Consider the following 24,274-nt stretch of genomic DNA (forward strand, 5'->3'; position numbering starts at 1 on the left):
AGAATTTTATCGGACCAAGGTTCAGCGTTCAATTCCAATTTAATGAAAGAACTCACGGCAGTTCTTGGAATAGAAAAATTGGAATGCAGTCCATACCATCCTGAGACAAATGGAGCACTTGAGAGAAGTCATGGAACCATAAAAACCAATCTAAAATTCTATATAAATTTGGATCGCAACAATTGGGATGAATACCTAGACATGGCAGTTTATGCTTTTAATACAGCCATCCATTCATCAACTAATTTCTCCCCTTATGAACTTCTCTTTGGTAGAAAACCTGTGATACCCTATCTCAAGACTAATGCATCTTATCAAGATTACATCACTGATTTGAAAATCAAATTTCAAAACATTCATGAAAAAGCTATTAAAGCTCAACAAATTTCTAAAGAAAAATCAAAAAATAAATATGATAAGAAAACGAATGATAAATTCCCTTATGCTGTTGGAGACACCGTAAAACTGAAGACTAGAAACACTCAAAAACAACGTGGAGCCTTAAGCAAACCCTTTGAAGGACCTTTCAAAGTGATTAAAACAAATTACCCAAATGTAACCATCGATATGGATGGAAAAGAAAAAACCTATCACGCTAATTTATTACAACCATTTAAAGTACTCTTCTTATTCAGCCTTATATTCACCAACGTATTTTCATTTGATATTATCAGAAATATTAACGACAATACAGGTCTATATCTTAACAACTTAGGGACAGTAGGTAATCATAATGCCAACTGGCACTTAATTTCATCTGTTAATATAAGTTCACTTGAACTTCAAATCACATACATTAGAGACCGTTTGTATTATTTAGATCAAATGGCTCAAAAACTTAATAAAACCTCAAAACTGAATTCCTGGAGTGGTATGTACTCAAGTCTCGAAGTTGAACTTGAAAATATAAAAACCACAACAGAAAAATTATCTAGAATACAAGAAAAAAGAAGTATTCTTCTAGCTACAGGAGCTGTCGCCTTAAGTTTCCTCATTGGTTTAGTTGCAGCTAAGTCATCACTCTCTAGTGTATCAACTGATACTGCTTCATTAATCGAATTACAGCGTAGAAATATCCAATTGATTGGAAATACTATTAAAAATTTTGAAGCTTCAACTGAAATTTTTGAAAAAAATCAACAAATATTATACAATGCAACTGAACAAATCAATTTAGAACTAAATAAACTCAGTAACACAACAGACAAACTACTTATTGAGTCCCAATACCAACAAATTGAAATAGCTGTCAATACATTATATGATGTCGCCTTTGCTGATATGAGTTCTCTACAAAACGCTATTCTTATGTCAAAACAACACACTCTTCACCCTACTATAGTAACAACTAATGACTTGAAAAAATACTTACTAACTATCAAAACTCCTTCAGATCAAATGTTCCCTATAGACATCAATAAAAACACAAAAACATCAACAATTCGAAAATTAACTGATCTTTGCACAATTGAAACGGAGTTCGCTAATGATACCATTTATTTTGCCATTTCTATTCCCTTAATAGAAAATGAACAATATTTCCTATATGAAAGTATTCCTTTTCCCTTCTCCTCATCTGTTGAACCTAACCTATATCATTTTATTATTCCTACTAAACCGTATGTACTTGTTGATTTTAAAACCACAAAATATGGATTTCTGGACAACTTATCCCAATGTAAAGAAATTGAACCTTTATTTCAAATATGTTACATCCCACAAACTCAAATTGCCATTGATACACCATGCGAAGTAAGCATTCAAATGGGAACTTCAAGAAATTGTAACCTTACTCAGATGATAGCTGATACAGAAATTTGGCACTCCCTTGGAAACAACCGATGGTTATTTTCATTAACCCAAGAAACAATTTTGAAACTTTACTGTGATAGACAAATAACTCAATATGTCATCTCAAAAAATGGAATCCTGACCATTCCAGCAGGTTGCAAAGGTCAAAGTAAGGAATATTACTTTCATGCAATATCTGACTACCATGGACATATTGCTCAAGAGCTTCGTACCTTAAACCTTTCTATTCCTGACATAGTATTGCATAAACAAAAAATCTTGACCATTCCAAAACTACAACAATTCAATGCTATGAATTTTAAAACCCTATCAACACTACAACAAGAAGAAGAAAAATTATTCGATCAAAACTTCATTAATCGTCATCAAACAACTGTTAATTGGACAGTAGTTGTCATCACTATCATCATTTGTACTTTTTTGTTTATATACTTCTACTGCAAGTGTAGAACAAGACGTATAGCCATTCCTACACGCGAAGTACATTCCCCATTAATGCTACAGTCAATTCCAGTCAACATTGAGGAAATTCCATTGAATGTTAGAGCCTCAAATCGAATGCGAAGAAGCGCAAGACCCCGCTCCGATTTATAGTCGTTTCTTCATCAGGGGGTGTTATGTCCGCACCACTAATATATTATACTACCTAGTATCTACCTATATAAATACTCATATTAACCTTCTTCTTAATTACCTATATTTTTTAATCACCTATTTTTTAATCATTTTGTTGTGGCTTTGCCACTATTATATAATACCTAATACATACATACCTGCCCTAGACTAATTACCTATCAATATTTTTTAACCTTGCTATCTTCTTCCAAAATCCACTTTTTGTTTTCCTTTTCCTCTTAATTTCATCCTTAATGATCCTTGTTCTTCTCCTTCTCACTAATACTGGTGGTTTGTACTTTTCCTTTTTTTTAATATAAATATCGATACATTTTACTGTAAAAATCAGTCTTAAGTTATGAGACAAAAGAATACACATGTTATTTCTTATATGTTTGTTTTCGTTGTGATGTCGGTTCGTAACATTACGCGATGCCTAGTACAAATAAATACAGGATAGGTTCCTTTCCTACAACAACTAGATACGTATTTACTGAACTCTAACAATCTTTAAATTAAATTTTTGTTCTCTTTTTTTCTTCTTGAATTTTATAACTGCGAGAGAAAACTTTTCAGTTGTGTGGAAATTTTGCCAAGAGAAAAGTTTGCTAGAAAAACATGTCGCTTGTACGCGCTTTACCTTGACAGTTAATTATAAGCTTTGGTGCGAGTGGTTAATTTTTCAACGGAATATACCTACGCGTTGATTTTCTTTCAACGAACAGCAGCGAAATATAAATGCTACACACAGAATGGAGTTTTCAGACGTCCATTCGCATAATGTATTCAGGTGAAAAGAATCCCGCGAGGAGTTTACTCACGCTTGAAAACTATAATGTAAAAATGTGGTCGTTGGAATGACTATAAAGAATTTTTATATCGATTTTCACGTTTTTAAGTAACATGATACGTGATTTTATTACCTTTTTAAATTGTTTTTAATTGTCGTTTTATGAACCTATTCGATGGTACTCAATGGCTATATTTTCGATTAATATAATATCGTGTTTACTTTTACCTTATACGTAATGCACGTACAAATAAGTATACCTACTTATGTTAATATTTGGTTATGTGTGTGTAGGAATTACTGTAGGTCCAGCATTGAGGATGCCATCATTATGAGGTGTCGGAAATTATCACCCTAGTATCGTCCACTGAATTTTAATCATCTTGTATAAACAAATGTGAGTGGTTTCAGGCCGTATTTTACTACATATTAGGCCTATTCTACTCTAGCTGGTAATTTATTGCGGATGAGTCCAACAGTGCAGTGTAGAAGTAGATAGGTAGGTACATAAATATGCACACGTTTGGTGCCTCCTTGCACAATGCTCATTATGTCCTATGCCCTATGTTCAATGGCCAAGTACCTACATCAAATTATGTCATAAGTAGGTATATATCTATATATGTACTTAGGTACTAATTTAAAGTCAACCAAAAAAAGGTGATTTTGAAAGTCATGTCTTTCGATTTTGCTCAATTTTTTTTACAATATCTACCCACCCAATAAGTAAGAAACCCGCAATCAGTTTGGTGCCAACTCCCCCAGGAGGAGGGGAAGGGCTTCAATTATTTCAACATTTTCTCGAGGTAGGTACTCAACTTCAGCAGCGGATATCACCAAAGCTATGATACATTGATCAAAACTGATTTCATAGTTCGAAAGGGCATTGCATTTTAAACTTTTTAAGCACTTTGAAATTTTCAAAAGTTGAATGTTGAACTTTCAAATTAAAAGTTCAAATTTCAAAATGGCGCTGTATAAGTGGCAGCTACTATTTAAAATTCTGAAAAAATTTCCATAGATGTACATTTTGATGCTTTTTCGAAATATTCAATTTTTGAGATGGGATCTTTTAATGAAGGGAAAGCATCCCCCCCCCCTAAATTTGAGCAAAACTTTCAAAAAAAATATGGGGCATGTGATATATCGAATTGTATGTTTTTGGTGACGCTGAACACGAATATGACGTCCGATTTTTGATAGACCCCCATCTACGGCCCCCAGCACCTCCTCAAATGGTGTAAAAGTTCAAAAGTGTTTTGTTCGTACGACACATGAAATAGTATGTTTTTGGTAACGCTGAACACGAATATGACGTCAAGTTTTTGATTGAACTCCATCCACGGCCCCCAAAGTGAGGCCCTAAAAAAATGGTTACATTCGTGTGACACATGAAATAGTATGTTTTTGATATCGCTGAACTCGAATATAGCTATAGTTTTTCAAATTGACCACACCTGTGGCCTCCCGAACCTTCCCCAATAGATAAAAGTCAAAAAAAATTGTTGGGGGCCGTGGACGAGGTCCAATCAAAAATCTGACGTCATATTCGTGTTCAGCGTCTCCAAAAACATACTATCCCATGTGTCGCACGAACAAAACACTTTTTCAAACTTTCAACTCCTTTGGGGAGGTGCTGGGGACCGTGGATGGAGTCCTATCAAAAATCTGATGTCATATTCGTGTTCAGCGTCAACAAAAACATACAATTCGATACGTCACATGCCCCAAATTTTCTTTCGAAAGTTTCGCCCAAAATTGGTGGTGGGGTGCTCCCCTCCATTAAGAGATCCCATCTCGAAACTTGAATATTTCAAAAAAACATCAAAAGGTACATCAATGGAAATTTTTTCAAAATTTTAAATGGTATATAGCTCCCACTTACAGCGCCATTTTGAAACTTGAACTTTCAATTTGAAAGTTTAACTTTCAATTTGAAAGTTTAACTTTCAACTTTTGAAAATTTCAAAATGCTTAAAAAGTTTTAAATTCAATGCCCTTTTGAACTGTGAAATCAGTTTTGATCAAAGTATCATAGTTTTGGAGGAATGCGCTGCTGAAGTTGAGTACCTCGAGACAATGCGAAAATAATGGGAGCCCCCCCCCACCCGCCACCTGTGGGGGCTGGGACCAAACTGATTGCGGATTTCTCACTTACTGGGCGAGTAGACATTGTAAAGAAACTTTGAGCGAAATTGAAGTACATGACTCAAAAACGTTGGTTGAGTTAAGGTGGAATGACCCTTATTTGGATGCAATTGTCAAGATTAAAAAAACAACTTTTTTAGGTTAAAAATTTTGAATGATGGTTTTCGATTTCTGAACCAAGAAAGTAGACAAAACTTTGAGAAAAATGAGCCCAACATGGGACACATATTTTTTCAATTTTTTGAAATTAGGTAAGTAGAGATACCTACATAATTAATGACCAAAAAATTGGCTCCACTGTATTCCAAAATATTTACCCTGTTTCAGAAATGAAAATATTTTCACATAGATGTACATAGTTAATTTTAATATGAAATCTTGTAGAAAAAAATCTCAAAACACAAGTTTATTCAAAAATAAACGAGATTTGCACAATTTTTCAATCGCTCAGCATTCAGCAGAACCCTAAAGTGATATTCGATTTTTATGGAAATGGCCAACATAGAATATCTTTTGTAAATGGACCGTTTCTCTCAAAACAGGTTAGGTATAGACGAAAAACCACGATGTTTGAACTCAATTAAGTAATCAAATTTCTTCGACTTTTTTTCAGAAGATGCTGAACAGGAAGTATGACTTTATTTTCCCAACCCCACCCTTTCCCAGAGCTTCCGGAACTGTAGAGAAATGTTTGTTTAACTGCCTACTAAATAATTAATGAATGTGACGCAAATAATAATGCACAAATTCTTCCAATATAGACTGTAAAAATAAAAATGGCACTTTAAATAACCACATGGTTAACAGCATAGATACAATTTTTGAATTTGCGCCGCAGGTCATGGAGAATACACCTACCGTGACATCAATTTCAGTCGCAGGCTACCCCACAATATGCGTAAGCAAGTGCATCTCCTGACGCGATGATAAATTACTCAATTTCAATTAAAACCTCGAAGAAATTAGAGCAACGGGGATCGTTACCTACAGCCTAGCACCTAAACCTATCTACTGAGAAAATAAAATGTGTGTCTTAATTAAAGGAGCGAAATTGGCAAATTATATCAACTCACGACTTGCAAGAAGGCCGCAAAAATTTTCAACAACTTCTTTAGGGAACTGTGATATTTAATTTTTCAAGTGTTCCCCGCCAAATGTAATTACAGTTGTCAGGTCTGAAAGATTAAAAAAAAAAAAAACTCGCCTTCTTCAATTCGAAAAAATTTTAGAAACAGAGAAATGAAAATTCTTGCAATTACGTAGATAAGGTATCTACACATATTTTTGAGGCTTGAGCAGTTTTAATCATTTATACAAGAGTACCTAAGTATTTAGGTAGATTCCGGAGTTGTCCTAAATAAATTATATTTAACTTGCACTGGTCGTTGCTGAATGTTTTTTTAATTTGACGTAACTACATCCACGTATAGCTCACCGCAGTACAGTACTTAATTGAAACTCACTACAGGTACCTTTGCATCTGTGTCAAATAGACAAACCATCAAAGATAGACATTTTTAAAAGAAATGTCGATCTCTCAAAAGCATTAAACAGAAACGTTCGAAGAAAAATATAATATAGACCTCTTTAACTCAATAATAGTTAGGTAGGTACCTAATCAATTCAAAAATTAAAAAATGTTTTAAATTGCAAAACATGTTGGGTGAATATGCTTACCCAACATAAAAATATTTGAAGCAAAACCAACATTTTAAAAGAAATCAATACCAAAAAAAAAAAAAAAAAAAAAAAACAGTGAAGAAAATAGAAAAATTAGAAACTAACTTACTGAAGTACAATAATCAAAACAACGTACTTGTTCAGTATATCGGTGCCTACTTTTACTACGTAGTACCAGAGTGTTTTTTCCCCTCCTAATTTAATAACAAAAATTCACCCAAGATTCAAAATAACCCCTTTCGAGGAAAACTTACTTCACTTTTAAACACATTTATTTTTCATTTCTTCAACCTCCAAAGAGACACGTCTGCTATGTAACTGCTATACACTCATCGTTGCTCAAATAGGCAGGTAAAATAAAACCCCCAATCAATTAAATATAAATCCGAAACCGTTACATCATTTTTTTTTTTTAGGTACCTAGTACCTACCTCCTTCAATTCAAGTCAACGTTATACCTAAAAAAAAAAAAATAAATATAACTCAACAAACTCCACCGTATGAACGTAAAAATTACCGAGCAACAAGTGGATTGCTTTTTTGCAACAGTATTACGAGCCCTGCGCAAGTTCCTAGCATTTCAAAACTCTTATATACCAATCACCAAAAACTCGAAATTTCAGTACATTTCCAACACATGGCAAACTCGGCACCGCAACGTCAGTCAGAAAATGCTAATTTCCACATTTGTAGTTCTCAGTGCGGTATCTTTCGCCGAAATATTTCCGGTTTATTATAACGTCGGCGTTTTGATGACTACAAAATTAGATTCACCCTTTGATCTCGAACGATGTGGTCCAGCCGTAGACTTGGCGCTTCGTGATGTTAATGAAAAATTCTTAAAATTGCATAACGTGCAGTTGAAAAAAGTGCAATCTAGGTGAATTTACATATCATTACAATTTTTATTCACTTTAAAACGTACTATATTATAAATGTAGGCTTTTAATAATCTTAGAGCTTTTACTTTTGAATTCAGGCCAAGTAGATTTTTACAGCAGCCGTTTAATCGAAATTAGAATATTAAATTATATGATACGTGCATATTACGTATAAGCTTAATAGGCATACTTTCTTTACTGCTTATGAAATAGCACAAAGCTCATTATTCATTTTTATTTTTTCTGTCGGCTCGATCTAGGTGTATAATTCATTTCTAAATAATGTCCAAATTTTCGCCACACTTTCCGTATAGTTATTAATTTTAATTTGGCAAAAAATATATACCTAACTAGGTATAGGTGTAATTTGACCTCGTTAAGACGAGCATGCTACGATACCTTACTTTTTTGAAATCACTGTTGTAAGTATTTACTTAATTCCAGGTCATAGTCGAAATTTAGACATTGTTCTTCTTTAATAATTAATCCAGTAGACGTGCTTTCTTTAAGAATTGATTTATTTCCAAAAGGATAAAGCCGTAGGATTTAAGGTTACTTTGCCAATACGATATTTTACCATTATCTTTGAAACTTTGATGCTCAACAGTTTTGTTTCACCCTTAAACTTTTTTTTTCACGTAGGTAGGTATACTCGTAGGTACATCGTGGCCTATATGTGTCACTTTTTGTTGTCACACGTAAGTCGTATAAATTAAAATGAAAAAGTAAACGAAACTGATCACTTACCGCACACAAACAAAACGAATGTTGATAAGGATTATATTTGAGTTTAAGGAATTAGTTTCGAAACTTTTTTCTGGCCGAAACCGTGGGTAGGTTGGTATTAAAAAACAAATTATGTTTATCTTTCAAACAAATAATCAAGATTTAATTCGTTACCTAGTTTTTTTTGGGGTCGGTGAAATTAATTTTTGAAAATGACGTCGAGAGACCATTTGTTTTGCAAACTAAAACGTAAAACGTTATATTCAAAAATGAAATTAGAGTACTTATTCTTCCGCTAATGAACATTAACACTATGAAAATGTGAGAGGTACCTACGGCAAACAATGATATTTTTGGGACCATTAAGTTGATAATGTTAACATTTTAGGCGTTTAAGTTTAACTGATGTAAACAAAATACCATACGGTACCCTCTACGTTCTTCTCATGCTCGAAACGCTGCTTTTCATACGGTAATGCTTGAATAATTGCATAACCGGCTGCGTCTAGGTATCACTCAAATCGCAGCATGCCAACGGATTTTTCTCCAAGTGGATTGTTGATAGAAAATTACGATTCGCTAGTAGAGTGGAAGGAAAAATGGAAAATTTACGAGGCTAAAATAAAATCGCGCGTAGCATATATTTTTGAAAACCCAACGTTCAAAAAAAAAGCTGAACTTGAAAGCCGTTCGATGTTTTGTGTGAATTTATTGTTCAGGGTACTCGACTACTTCAGAGCTTTAGAAAAAAATTTGGAGGATGTTGTGCGAAAAAAGATGAACGAATTGATCTAGAAAATTTCAAAAATTTAGACACGATGAGTACCTAGGTAAAGTAAAGTAAGATACGCAAATCCGCTTCGAGTGTTTTTTTATTTAAAAAAAAAAAAAAAAAAAAAAAAATACTCAACAGCGTTGATGACTAAAATGATAATGTCTTCGTGATAAGTTTCACTAAGAATAATGTAACAAATTAGGGGGAAAACGTAAAATCTTAAGTAATTCATTTTTGTACATCGTTCGTAACACATCTCGAGAGGCAAAGGCTAATGCGTACTTACGTTCTTTAGAACGATGACATCACGAAAAAATCATGTCAAATGAGAGTTGAGAATTTTTCAGAAGAACGCTTTAAAAATTAGGCTACACATTTGTGTGGTTGTGTATGAGAAGGATAATAAATGAGGTTGGGTATTTTCCATTTGCTTTTATCAAAAAAAAAGTCGTATTTTTTTCAATACCTAAACCAACGTAAGTTAATTATCACCCATTTGTCGTGCGGCGATTTCATTCATTCGTGTTAGTTCGAGTTTTTATTCAAAAATAGTTTATTTCATGTTGTTATAAGGAGAAAAGAATTAAAATACAAAAACACTCTACAGACTTTTTCTGTATCAAATCTTCAATTATTGTTTACCCATTATAAAATTAGATTAGTAACCCGAGGAAACAGATGCTATTACGTAATCTCGATCGAATTTCAATTTATTCTCCCATAGCTGCGGTTTTCGTACACGATGGAGAAGTTTATTCGCATTCGCATGCTGCATTTAAAATGCGCGTACGAAAGCATAGATTCAGAGAGGGTGGTTTTACACTTTTTTGTTTTGTACATCGATCAAGACTGAAATTGAGATCAAATAGAAAACGTAGGTATTGAAAATAAAAATAAAAATTCTCAGTATAGGTTAAAAAAAAAAAAAAAAAAAAATTAAAAAGGATAGGTACTTTTATTACTTGGGTATCTATCGTCGAATCACAAAATTAGCAATAAATGAAAATAGATTGTAATTTGAATACAAATTTCAACAAAGTATGCGTAATCTTTAAAATATATTTTAAAAAAAAGAAACCGTCAAAAATTTTGAAACGAAATGGATAGGTGAATACCTTTACTGCCTTGTAAATTTTAGGAAACTTGTTCTTTTCATTTTTGTATTTTTTTCGGTACTTTGCTCCTTTTCTCTTCCCTTATCTGACCCAAAATTCAAACATTTTAAAATGGATCTATTCAGATTTATTTGGATCGTGTTTAGATTTGATTAAAGTATATTCTGATCCAAATTGCGTTACATAGATCAACATATGAACTAAAAATTATTCTTTGACTAAGTAATTAGAGTTGTACAATCTCCATTTGAGTAAAAATTTTCTTTAAAAAATCTCTCGCGTTTCTTTTTATTAAGTAGGTACCTATAATGAAATATGTATGAAACTATGACTGATGCTTGCCCACATTCTTTGAAAGAAAAGCACATAAATGAAAAATCTTTAAATGAAATAATCCTTTTTACTCACGTCTTACATCCTAATTTTTGAAAACAGCTTTATGTAGGTAGGTACCTAATATAGGTATTAGCCACCTAATTACTTCGTTACTTTTTCCAATTTTAATTTCAATTTGTTAGAAGTTTTCGAAGATAGTTTCAAATGTAGGTAACCTATTTGTACAATCTATACCTACTCATCAGTTTTGATATTTTTATTTGGATAAAAGGATTACAAACATTTTATACTAAGCCCGCAGCGTCAAGTTTTATATGATTTAAAATTCAGTTTCGAATTTTCTTGGAAATAATACACACCGATATTTTCATTTCAATATTTTTATCAGTCGACTATGATCGTATTTTAATGATAACTTAAAAGGAAGAAAGCACAAAGCGAGTTATTCTTTTCACTAATATCAAACACTTTTAAACCGTTACACTTCACCGGATAGTTTTGTGTCCTGTACGAAAAAAAAATTAACAATATTCTTCAAACATTGGAATAGGAAAACATTACATTTGAGGGCCTGCTTTAAGTCTATAAGTAACAGATTACATTCACGCGGGAAATTATTGAAGGAATTTTAATATTATTTTAAAGTATTCCTGCTGCAGTGGCAGTCGAAAATTTCAAAGTTTTTTTTGGTCTATTTTATGGAGAGATTTTTTTAAAATTTGGTTAGTCAAGTTCCTTGTTATTTTTTAGTAGGGGAAATAATTTTTATGTGCCAAATTACAAAAATAAAATATCACACCTGCCTATCATATTTCTTATTATTTTTTCAAAATATAAAAGATTTTGAAAGATAGTTCAGTTTTTTTTCATAATCTTATCAAGACCATTGAACGAAGGAAAATATTTTAATAAAAGAGGGGTCAAGCATTTTATTAACGTCTTCTTTTTGAAGTCTTGACATAATAGGTAGCTTTTACATCCTGCCATACTTCTTTCGAAAAAAAAAAAAAAAAAAAAAAGTGAAAAACGATCACCGCTGGTACCTACGTTAAGTATGTTTGGTAAACAGATATTCAATCAACATTATTCATTCCTACGGCCGACAAGAAGTGAAAATGTACATAAAAATATATTATAAGTACCTAGTAGGTACCTCTACCTACCGCTGTAGGATGAAATAAGTCGAGCATTTTTCAACTCATTCTATCCCGTTGACAAATAAAAAAAACGTCGGTCAGTTTTACCTTTTAGAAAAAATTAAATTAAAACGCCCTTTTTAAATAAACTTATTTTAAATAACTCTAGGTCCTTTTTTAGTTGAAATTCTCGAGCATTCGATATTTCACAATGCTTACGCCAATTTCTAAATCAAATAGGTCGATACACTCGCATACATATAGGAATATTGAAAAAAATATAAAATAGTATTTGCATTACGCTTTCGGCTTTCACCCTTACACTCGAAGAATTTCAGCCGAGAATTACTCGCTAAAGCGAATATTTACCATTCTACAGAAACACAACTAAAAAAATCTAATTTTCTCGCCTAATGTGTTGCAAATATCGAATCGAAGACCTATACCCCATGTTCAGTGTGGCGAACAAATTGAATTGTAAATGACGTAATTAACCTGGTATTTCGTTTAACGTTGATTTTTAAATAATACGTTCAAATCGACGCCATTGTAATGTTCGTCGGACGCCAAACATAATAGCACTCTTTGATTGCAGCATTTGTCTCCTAAAACGATGCTTCCTTTCAATTTGTCCTAACGCTGGTGACGGAGGTATTTCCATGTTATGGCTTTTGGCCTATCTTTTCGATGGTGTAAAAAAAAACTCAGACGCCAAAAACAAAAAACACATCGATTGTCCACATTACTGACATTCTTAAGCGAAATTTCTTACTGTGAGTTGGTGATGCGTTGTATTACGTATTTGTATTGGGTATTGATATGGTTTACTCGAAAAGCTTGTGATGATTTGTGTCAGCTTTCAGGCACGTGTAAATTCACCTACAACGTGTTGTGTAATGTATTGTATTGTATTGGATTAATTTAAGTATAGGTGCCTATTTAAAATGTAGGTACATATACATCTGTAACATAATATTCAGTCAATCTCATATCTATTATTTACCTACCTATCTTTATTTCTATAATGCAACTTGTGCCAATGCATTTCCCTACAAAAAAAGAATTATTTTGAGCAAATCCCTACGTATATCTCTACCAAGGTATATGACGAATAATACACAAAGGCAGGCCTTTCAGATATTATTATTTTCTTTGTTTGCGAATTAACTAACATTTATCTGGAAGTTTTTCACCTCATTAAGTTTACCTCAATCGTCGTATCTACATTATATTTTACGTAAATACACCTATACCAAGCATACTATTAAATTACGAAATATTCATCGACTATTGAAGTGTATAGTGAAGGCAGATACGGAATACGAATAGGCTAATTTACATATCTACGCCTATGGAACTCTTGAGAAAAATCGCTACTGGCGAAATGTAAACGATCAAAGTTTTAATTTTTTAGAAGATTTGCTTTCGACAATCATTTTCATTTTGAATTTTGTTAATTTTAAAACACGTCGTTATACGAATTCAGTTTCGTATTTAAATTTTATACGTATAATATATGTGCATGCATCGATTTTTCCACGTTGTCTATGGGAAAATTGTACACACCGAGTAATCTGTAGTAGGTACCTACTGGCAACTTTTCCTCAACTTTTTACTAACGATAAACTTTTTGCAGCTATACTACGTGTTCAGGTAAATATGCTCCAGGTCTAGCAGCAGATATGTATTTTAGGGATAACGTTCTGGCTTTTATCGGACCAGCTTGCGCATTTGCTCTGGAACCGGTTGCTAGGCTGGCAGATTTTTGGAATCGGCCTATTATCACTGGTATGGGAGATCAGGTAATTTTTTCGTTTATTAGTTGAAATTTTAATGCTACAATTGTGCACACATGTGTCTAATTTTATGCCTGAACCTGCAAAATTCTCTAATTAAAAAGTCTATCCTCACAAAATACGTAAAATTAAGCTGGAGATTGAAACCTATATTTGAGCTGAATAATTAGGTTGAGAGACACAATTAGGTAGGTAGTAGGTACTTTAATGATACAACTAAGTCCCTTTAAAAATCTGGTACAAGGTGCTACTTAGATAAGTATTTACTTTAATTGAGTAAAAAAAAAATAAAATATCAACATTAGATAAGTACTTACCTATTTAATATTGAATTCACTAGTCTTTCATTAAAAAAAAAAATTTCACCCAAAAATTTAAAGTAATATTTTACCTAGTTCAAGGTAATTTTTTTCTGATTTTTTCATTTAATTTTCTTTAATTTTTTTCTTTTTAGATTTGAGCTATTTTATTTCATATGTTGGATCAAGTTGAAAATAATACTTAAAAATTCCAAGTTTTTCAAGTTTTCAAATTTTTTTTAGTCGAATTAGTTCCGAATTAATTAATTTTTATTTATTAAATTTTTGCAACCAAGGTGTAAGTATCCGATTTCACACTGTTGAGCAAAGTTATTTTATCTACTTGAAAAATATTTTCTTTTTTTAAAAGTTTTACTTGCATTGGTTTGGATTTTTGTTCCTGTAAATTGGAGGTTAGATTAACAAATTCGCATGAGTTCAATAAGTGCCGTATTTCATTCATTGACAGGCATTTCTTTTCTCAGGATGAATACGTATAATTTTTCGAAAAAATTTCCACTTTCTTGAGAAAATTGAATCTTTGTTCAAAATATCATTTTGATAACTATAATGGCATCGCATTATTTGCAATATCATTTATTTTCTAGTAAAAATTCTAAATATAACGCGAAAACCTATAGATTTTTACAAATTTAATTTTAATAAACACTTTTGTACGTAGATTCATTTCCTTAAAAAACCTTTCATTCATTGTATATTGATTATTATCATCAAGTAATTAGAATTAAACACTCATGCACAAAAAAAAACGAAGTTTGAAAAGGAAACCCAATAACTATCTACTTACAAAGTAGAGGTATTTTCATACTTTACGAGAAAAAATTACAAAACACACTTCACTCCGCGGTGAACTGAATAGCTTATTGAGTTTTTTAAAATGTCTTTTCGCAAAAATCCACTCTATTATTCGAGATTTCAATTACACGTATAATGAGTGGCATTCATTTGGCATAACTTTCAAAACCACACAAATGAATTTTTGATTAAAATCAAAACAAAACCATTGATACATACAATGAGAGTTAATTAGAGATTAGTTTGAAAACGGAATACCTAAAATTTCAATATCGGTGGAAATTTCATTTTACTTTCGTAAAAACACAACGTGCGCCTACGACGACGTCAATATAACAATTCCTGTATAATTTTAACACGTTACGAGATACTGCATACGTTTGAGAAATTCAAACATGCTTCGAGAGAAAAAAAGAAAAAAAAACAAGGGAAACTCTTTTTATAAATGGATTTTCTATATAAAAAGGTAAACGTCAGCTAGATAAAATAATGAAGTCTGAAATTCGCTCAACGATGTTGAATGTGACTATTTAAAATGCAGCTATAGCTTGAATGTAAATGTAGGTAAATTTAATTTTCAACGCGATTTTCGTTTGTGTATTCAATATTCATGGTGGTTAACAAGGTATATAGAAAAGTACACGAAGCCGAAAATAAATCGAGCTTAGGTTCATCTAGATGTCATCGAATCTCTATAATACCATTTTATATTATATAGGTACTTTTGTATTTGCAAATAATTTCGTTATAATCTTTAGAAATCATGATAATATTATCGATCAGGTATATAGTTGATGAAGGTAAAAAGTTGAATAGAGATTCTTTTAAAAAGTTTTTTTTTTCAAACAGAGCGGCGGATAAAATGTTTTCATTTAGGTTTTCTCGCTAATGTAATAAGCATTGAATTTAATTTATAAAATAGGTTCCCGTTGAAAGAAATTTTACATTACAAGATGCAAGAAAAATGCTATCTACCTACTTAGATGATGAAAAAATTGAAATAAATTCAACTATATTAGGCCTAGAGACCTTACGTACATCAACTATGAAAATCAAAATAGATGAAAATTTTTATAAAATCTATTTTGTGGTGGAGCTTTGCTGCTGTCACTAAACATTTCGCTATAATAATTTTTCCGTGTAAGTTAACGCGACTAAAAATACCCTTTGATTCGTTCACGCTGTGAAAATTTTTTAAATGAAAATAGGATTTTGTGTTATCATGCAGGCAAGTGTATATAAAAATACAGAAAGATTCCTGTGTGACAAAGTAGGATCTTGTTATGACTTGTGAGCTTTTATTGGTTGGTGAATGAATAAATCTAATAAAAATGCTCTTTCGTCTTTCCTCCTGACATATAAATATGAAGCGTGATGAGTGAAACTTTGTGAAAAATCTTTTTGAACTTGATAAGGCAAGATTTTCTCATTCTCGCAGTTTTCAAAACTCATATAGGTACCTACACGTCTTAGGTTCCTAATGAGAATGTTGACCAATATTAGAAAAAAGTTTTTTATTTATTTTGTTTAAGCCTCCGACAGAGGGTCAAGTTTCGTTTACCTCTGGCGCTTTGGGTAAACTTCCAAAATGGAAGAATGTATCAAATTCGGTAAGTACAAAAAATAAATAAATAAAAATAGTTTAGGTATCTAGACTTTTACGTAATTAATTATGTACCTATACCTATGTATTTTCAAAGTTGGATTTTTTTAATATCAGTTTGGACACCTTATGAAAAATTTCCATGGTAATAATTTTATTTCGGTATTAAAAAAGGGTCTACAGTAGGCTCTCGATTATCCGACTCCGAATTATCCTACTTTCGGGTTATCCGGTACAAATTTATCCGACTTCCTTTTCGCATTATCCGACCCAACAAGGCCGGATAATCCAAAATTTTAAATAAAACCCCTAATTTTCGATTTTGGAAATTTGGAATAATGTATAATAATTCGAAGAACAGCTCATAAGGCTTCTATCAAGTAGATAACCAAAAAGCAAAATGCGTTTAAACTAGACTTTTTCAATGCTGTAATCACGCGTGCTTTTTCATCTTGACGAGAGAGACGAGTGGCAATCTTTGACGCGATTGGTTAGTGATAAAAAATTGACCAATTGTGTTGAAGATGTACATAAACATTGATTGATTGCGTTATGATGAGATAAGAAATTGATTGTCGAAATTTTCATTATTTTATTTTTAATTTTTAATTTAATTTAATTTAATAGGTAAGGTAATTAGGTACTTTCAATTATTTCTATTTCATGTTCGATGTCTTTCGAGTTGTTAGTGATTATTTTACTAACTCTATAGGTACGTTAGTCTTGAGTAAGCAAAAACATTAGGTGAATTGATAACCCTTTCACCTTCAGTAATTTCTAACAATGTTTCTATTTTCAATTTCAGGTTTTATTCAAAGACAAAAGTGAATACCCTACTCTTACACGAATGTCATATTGTCAATGTCGACTGAAATTGGTGTTCTTCAGCATTTTTAGGCAATTTGGATGGAATCACGTTGCTCTGATCTTAGACAAATCAGATTTATTTTCGTTAACAGTAGGTAAGACCTATTTCGATTCAAAAATACCTGTATACTACGTATTTCAAAAATGCAATTCGTTTGTTGTAATTGCATTCATATTGCTCTAATAGGTAAAAATTTAGAGATAGGATTACGTAAAACCGGCGTGTTGAGCCATGTCAAAGAATTGGATGGTAATAACGAGGAAGAGCTATGCGAATCATATTTGGTGGAAGCCGGTAGACATTCCAGAGGTAAGTTATCTCGATTTCCTTACGATTTCCATTACAGTTGAAAATAATGAGGGAAAATTCATAGTGATTATTCTCAGCGTGCGAGGACAGCTGGTACGAAAATTTATGCTAGTTGCCCACGATCTAGGAATGACCAAAGGTGATTGGACTTTCCTTGACGTAGAAATTGTGCGGGTATGCTTACGATTTTACTATAGATTATCAGCTGTTCTTGTAAACTTTTTTGACAATTGATCAATGTTAAGGGCAAATTTTGGGATGACCATACGTGGAAAGCGAACGACGAAAATGATAGTAAAGCTCGAACAGCGTACGAAGCGTTACTTCGAGTATCGTTGCTGGAACCTACCAGTCCTTTATTTTATAATTTTTCCCAGAGAGTTAAACAAACGGCGAAAGAACAATACAACTACACGTTTGCCACCGGTGAAGAGGTAACTATCGAACGCGGGAATAAAATACGAATGTTTCTCCCAAATGATTCAGTCCGCGGTGTGACTTTCAGGTTAATTTTTTCATCGGTGCATTTTACGATGGTGTTTATCTGCTTGGAATGGTAATGAACGAAACGCTTACAGCTGGAGGTAATATTTCCGATGGTAAAGCTATTACAGAATTGATGTGGAATAGAACTTTTCAAGGTAATATTTTTCATTTTTATTCACATTTTTTACGAGCTCCTTAGCCGCGCGATACGTAAGTGTGTAGACTTGCTCATCTTTATCACTAGCAGTCGCGTCGATTGAAATGCATCTCGTAACTCTCATTACATTACGGACAATTTTCTCAAGTTCACACACTTACTGATTATCGCATCATCGTTTTGTTGTTTCAATAGGAGTGACTGGACTTGTCAGAATCGATGAAAATGGAGACAGGGATGCCGACTATTCGATCTTAGATTTAGACCCAATTACCGGAGAGTTCGAAGTTGTCGCTCATTATTACGGAGAAACTAGAGCATACAGTCCAATACCAGGAAAAAGAATACATTGGCCCGGTGGTAGAGATGGGCCTCCTGATGATGTTCCTAGATGTGGTTTCATGGGTAATCATCCAACCTGCATGGAAAGTGGTACGTTTCTCGACACGAAATAACTGATGTTTTATTTTTTCGCTATGATATTTCTTTAATTGAATTTAAAATTTTTCTACAGGTCAATACGCGTTATTTTTTTATGGTTTTGTCATAGTCTGTGCCTTGGCAGCTTGTGGAACAGCCGTCACGTGTTACACGAAAAAGTAAGCAACCAAACTTTTACCTCATGTTTACCCGGCTTAAATAAAAATAATCGAAAATATACGCTATATATGATGGTTAAAAATTTAATGCATTGGTTCAAATTTTTTTCAGGCAAATGAAAATGTCAGCCGATTTACACAACATGAATTGGAGAGTTCGGCCTGAAGAAGTATTATTAGAGGTTGGAAAACCATACACGTCGCGTTTAGCGCTACAAAAACCAGCCGAGGTATTTTCATTATTTTTATTGTAGGTAGTTGATATTTTTTACTTTTCAGTATTTTTTTCCCGCCTATACATATTAAAGTACACGCTGTTTAGTTCAAAATCGGGTACTATTACATACAATTAAGTCTTGCTCGGGTAAAATCAATAAATTTTTAGTCGAGGTTCTCGGCTTTAAATTTTCTATTGAAATGCAATACGTATGAATAGGTATAATATTTCGAAATTTTGTATTGGAGTAGCATCATGTAAATTATTAAATATTAATATTATATAATTTGACGAGACGCGAAAATAGGTATAAGCTACCTACCAATTATTTTCATTTTCTGTTGATTTTTTTTCCAACAGATTTTTGAACCAGCGTTACAAGAACGATTAGTGTGTAGACGTAGGTCAGATAATTCCAACGGATCTTACCCTTCAGCTCAAGTTTACACAACAGTTGGTATTTATAAGGTAGGTACATAAATAGGCATACGTATTGTTATAATCGAAGAATTTTCCCTAACTAAGAGTCAAGTATGCTTTACTACGTTCAATTATAATCTCTTCATTTCTGAATTCGAGATCAAACTCGCCATGAAATTATATTTTCTTAGACAGTATGTTTAAATTCGAAATTAAAATTCATTTGCAAAAGCATAGATGGTAAAATGACTGCGTTGAAATTAAAAAATACATAATTTATAAAGCTCGCCGGCAGTTATCTAACGTTTAACACGGTTTGTGTGTGTGTAAAAAAAAAGGGGGAAAATGGGAAGGAAAAAATTGGCGAATAATTTACATTCACAATACTTCTCTTTTCTATTCCTACTTCGCTGAAAACAGGTGATGAATTAATACGATTCCTTGGGGAGTGCTTTAACAAATAAATTTCAGAAATACGATGCCGTACTGTTTTATTCAAGCTTTGTTTTACTAGTATGTATTTATATTACTGTGAAATTTTTCAGGGATCCAGAGTTGCTATTAAAAAAATTCTCAAGAAGAAAGTCGACATAAATAAAAAACTTCTGTTGGAAGTCAAGCAAGTAAATCCTACTTTGAGTATATATAAAACGAAATAAGCGAGGATATGATATCGACTTTTTAACATTACGATAACGCTGCTGAAATTTTAGTGCCTATTTTAAAATATACTACCACCGAGATAATATGTACTCACAGAAACGAACAACAAATCTTTTGAATGATTGATAAGTGAAAAAAATCTGACGTAGGTATATAGTTCAAATTTTCTAATATCCGTTCACTCAACGATGAAAAAGGAAAAAAGAAATCGAAAATAATAGGTATACCTATATAATACATACGCTGAAATCATACTTTTTTTACAGTTAAATTGGTCAGACAAAATCAAAATTTCCACTTATTATTTCCAGTTTACCAAGTACCTACGTAATATAAAATGCGTATCATTCGAAAAAAATTTACCATTGATCAATAAAAGGGTCATACGATGAAGTAAGACATACACTAGCATCTAATCAATATACAGCTTATGCACCCATCAAGTAGGTTGCATTGCATTATAACAAAGTTTTATTCAAATAAATTCGTCAACGCGTTTATACCTTCAAATAGATTCACCTGCAACTTATTCAGCATGCGTTACCATTGAAACGCCATATCCGACAACTGCACGGCATTTCCTTTCAGAATATTACAAAACGGACTGATAACGAGTTGCTTTCTGTATTTGAATTTATAGGTCAGAGATGTATCGCACGAAAACACTGTCAGATTCATCGGTGCTTGCATAGAATGTCCCACGGTATTAATTTTAATGGAATATTGTCCGAAAGGAAGTCTCAAAGACGTACTCGAAAACGAAGAATTAAAATTAGACTGGAATTTCAGAATGTCTTTGATACACGATATTGTTAAGGTAATAATATTTTGCGTTTCGAAGTAAATTAAAAATCAGGTTTAATTGAAATTAGCCCAAAAAAAAAAAGAAAATGCAATTAGGGAAATGTAATTGGAATTTTAATTTAAAATTTTTCAAAAAGAAAAGAAAAAATCTGATGAAAACTATTGTAAAGTAATTTTAATGAAAAGTTTGCTCAGTCTTCGAGACGTAATGTAGGTACCTAGTTACCTACAAAGCGTTTCAGTTTTCCATTTTTTTGGTTTTGATACGAAAAAAAATTAATAATTATAAAGTAATAGAAATATGATGTACTTCAAATTTTTTTCTAAAGAAACTAATTTTCCTAATTATCTATCTTTTCTACCTTTTTTTTTTTTTTTTTTTTTTTGAATCAATTTAGGTATCTATAATCTTTCACTCAATCACGTCAGAATTTCTCTCCAAGACCCACAGGTTTCTCTAAATAAAATTGGAAAGTTTTCACTTGAAAAATGTTTAATAACCTATTTTTTCATTAGTAAGGTATAGGTACATATAAATTATTTCTTAGCGAGCAAAAATATAATTTGTAAAATTTTAATTCACAGGGCATGGCTTACCTTCATAGCTGTGAAATAGTTCATGGAAAATTAAGATCGAGAAATTGCTTGATAGACGGACGTTTTGTTCTAAAAATCTCCGATTTCGGTTTACAAAATCTAACCACACCAACCGAAATCATTAAAGATCTCAATTATTTTAATAGTAAGTTAACGATGGTAAAAGATTACCAGTTTAAAATGCGTTTTGCATTTCAACGATCCTTTTTTCAAATATGTATTGCAGTCCACTTATATTTATACGAAAATTGATACACGTATGTGCAGAATTACTTTGGGTAGCACCTGAATTGCTCTCAGAATACAAGCAGAATAGCTACGCTGCTTCTTGCAAAGGAGACGTGTATAGTTTTGCTATTATTTTAGAAGAAATTGTTGTGAGAGGAGGTCCTTACGAAAACGTGAAAGATACATTAACTACCGAAGGTATCTTTTGTTTTAAAAGCCGCGCGGAATCGAGAATAAGTAAATATTTACTTTTTTCGTTTTCAGAAATACTAGATTTAGTGGAAAAGCAAACAAACCCGGCTTTCCGGCCCGATGTTAGTGGATACGATTGCCCCGAAGATTTATTAGAATTGATGAATAAATGTTGGGCTGATAATTTCGAAGAAAGACCTTCTTTTGAGAATATTCGTGATTTAATTAGACGGACCATGAAGTGAGCAGTGTACTTAATTTTAACCAGGAAAAATAAAGATCGAATTATATTTAAATAAACAAAATGGGACGCTTCGAGTGATTTTTTTTTTTAATGTGTTTCGTTTATTTTTTTGCAGAGGTTATTGCGAAAATTTAATGGACGATTTGCTTAAACGAATGGAACAATATGCCAATAATTTAGAAGTTTTAGTAGAAGAAAAAACAGACCAACTTAGCCAAGAGAAGAGAAGATCCGAAGAATTACTTTTTCAAGTTTTACCAAGGTACCCATTTTAAATTTACTGTTTAAAAAAAAAAACAAAAAAAACGAATATGAATTATTCACTTGATATTTGCATGTTCCACAGACCTGTTGCTCAACAGCTGATGGCCGGCGAAATGGTAAAACCAGAACAATTCGAATGCGTCACGGTGTATTTTAGTGATATTGTAGGATTTACTGCGTTATGCGCTCAAAGTTCACCGATGCAAGTAAGTGAAAGGATTAAAAATTGAAAGTATTCATCTGTCATGTTGTATTGTATCTCATCTTACTGTGTAATTCATCGTTTCGTAGGTGGTGAATTTATTGAACGATTTATACAGCACATTCGATCGAGTTATTGGTTTCTATGACGTATATAAGGTACCAAAAATAAAATTCATAAAAAGCTATAAAATTGTTGTAAAAATTCAAGTACTTTGACGAGGATTTATTTTTCCTTATACAGGTGGAAACGATAGGAGATGCATACATGGTGGTCTCAGGTTTACCAGAAAGAAATGGAGATAATCACGCTAGAGAAATATGTTTAATGGCATTGGCGATCTTGGATGCAGTTCAATCGTTCAGTATACAACACCGACCTGATGCTCAACTCAAAGTTCGCATCGGAATACATTCTGGTAATTTGGGATTTTTTTCTTCGAAAATGTATGCGACATGAATAGGTACTTTATAATTACCTACTTTTTAAAAATCCGTTTGTTAGGTCCTGTATGTGCTGGAGTCGTTGGTCAAAAGATGCCTCATTACTGTTTATTTGGTGATACTGTGAATACTGCTTCGAGAATGGAATCTACTGGACAACGTAAGATGATACGATAGTCATTCGTGTTATACCATTTTTAAATGTATTGAAAATTGAGGGTGCACAACTTGCAAATTACCATTTTCGAGTAGATGAACCGTAGCTGGTGTGAGAATACCTCATTCAAATTTTGATAAGCTGACTCAAGTCTCTCATTCAACGAGTCAACGATATTGACTAATTTTTCCATCACTAATGTATTCTCAGATTACTCTTCAATTTATTCATCTGTAGTGTAGGTACCTACTGGGAGATTAATCGTGTGGTATTTCATTTACAGCATTACGTATACACGTAACACATACTACAAAAGATATCCTGGACACATTCAACTCGTTTCAATTAGAACTTCGAGGTGAGGTCGAGCTCAAAGGAAAAGGCACAATGATAACGTATTGGTTACTCGGATGCAACGAATATGATCCGAGACCCCCAACTCCGCATCATTGTAGTGATACTACAGATACAAATCCTTATCCTCTCATTTTTCCCGAATTAAGCTTAGCTCCTAAATAATGTAGTGTTAATTAATTATTGATCTTCACTTTTGTATTTTGTACAAATAAGATGCCTGCATCTGCGAGGTTACCTTTTAAATGCGTTTATTGTTTTGTATTTAAATATTTTACTGATTTTCTTGTGTGTACCTACTTATTTTTCAATTATTCGAACCATGACTTTGTTACTCGTTTTCAATTTTCTTCGACGTCTAATAAATGTTTGTAATTCTGTTTTCGTATGTAGTTCATTATATTTTGTTTTGTGAACTGATAATAGTATCACCTTTCCAAGGTTGTTTAAATATTTATGATAAAATCCAATACTACTCATCAGGTTTCAATTATCTTTCAACATCAACGCTGAGAAGATTATTCAAAAAGAGTTTTTCTTTA

At 32.4% G+C, this 24,274-nt stretch overlaps 1 protein-coding gene across 2 annotated transcripts; it reads left to right on the top strand.

Moving 5' to 3' along the window:
- Positions 1–7,658: 7,658 nt before the first annotated feature.
- Positions 7,659–24,114, top strand: LOC135836029 (atrial natriuretic peptide receptor 1). Of its 2 annotated transcripts, XM_065350597.1 has the most exons (23): positions 7,659–7,925; positions 13,651–13,816; positions 16,458–16,535; positions 17,334–17,490; positions 17,583–17,705; positions 17,770–17,879; positions 17,951–18,139; positions 18,211–18,346; positions 18,544–18,780; positions 18,863–18,947; positions 19,060–19,177; positions 19,525–19,632; positions 20,130–20,207; positions 20,888–21,064; positions 21,637–21,793; positions 21,916–22,074; positions 22,141–22,309; positions 22,428–22,574; positions 22,659–22,782; positions 22,868–22,936; positions 23,022–23,196; positions 23,283–23,381; positions 23,662–24,114. In XM_065350597.1, the coding sequence occupies exons 1-23, from the start codon at positions 7,717–7,719 to the stop codon at positions 23,895–23,897; spliced, it is 3,306 nt and encodes a 1,101-aa protein (XP_065206669.1). In that variant the 5' UTR covers positions 7,659–7,716; the 3' UTR covers positions 23,898–24,114. The 2 variants fall into 2 exon arrangements, with proteins under 2 accessions (XP_065206669.1, XP_065206670.1); XM_065350598.1 differs by lacking the exons at positions 7,659–7,925; positions 13,651–13,816; positions 16,458–16,535 and adding an exon at positions 17,105–17,240.
- Positions 24,115–24,274: the final 160 nt, after the last annotated feature.

This window comes from Planococcus citri, chromosome 2 (assembly GCF_950023065.1).
Source record: "Planococcus citri chromosome 2, ihPlaCitr1.1, whole genome shotgun sequence".
Taxonomy (NCBI): Eukaryota; Metazoa; Arthropoda; class Insecta; order Hemiptera; family Pseudococcidae; genus Planococcus; species Planococcus citri.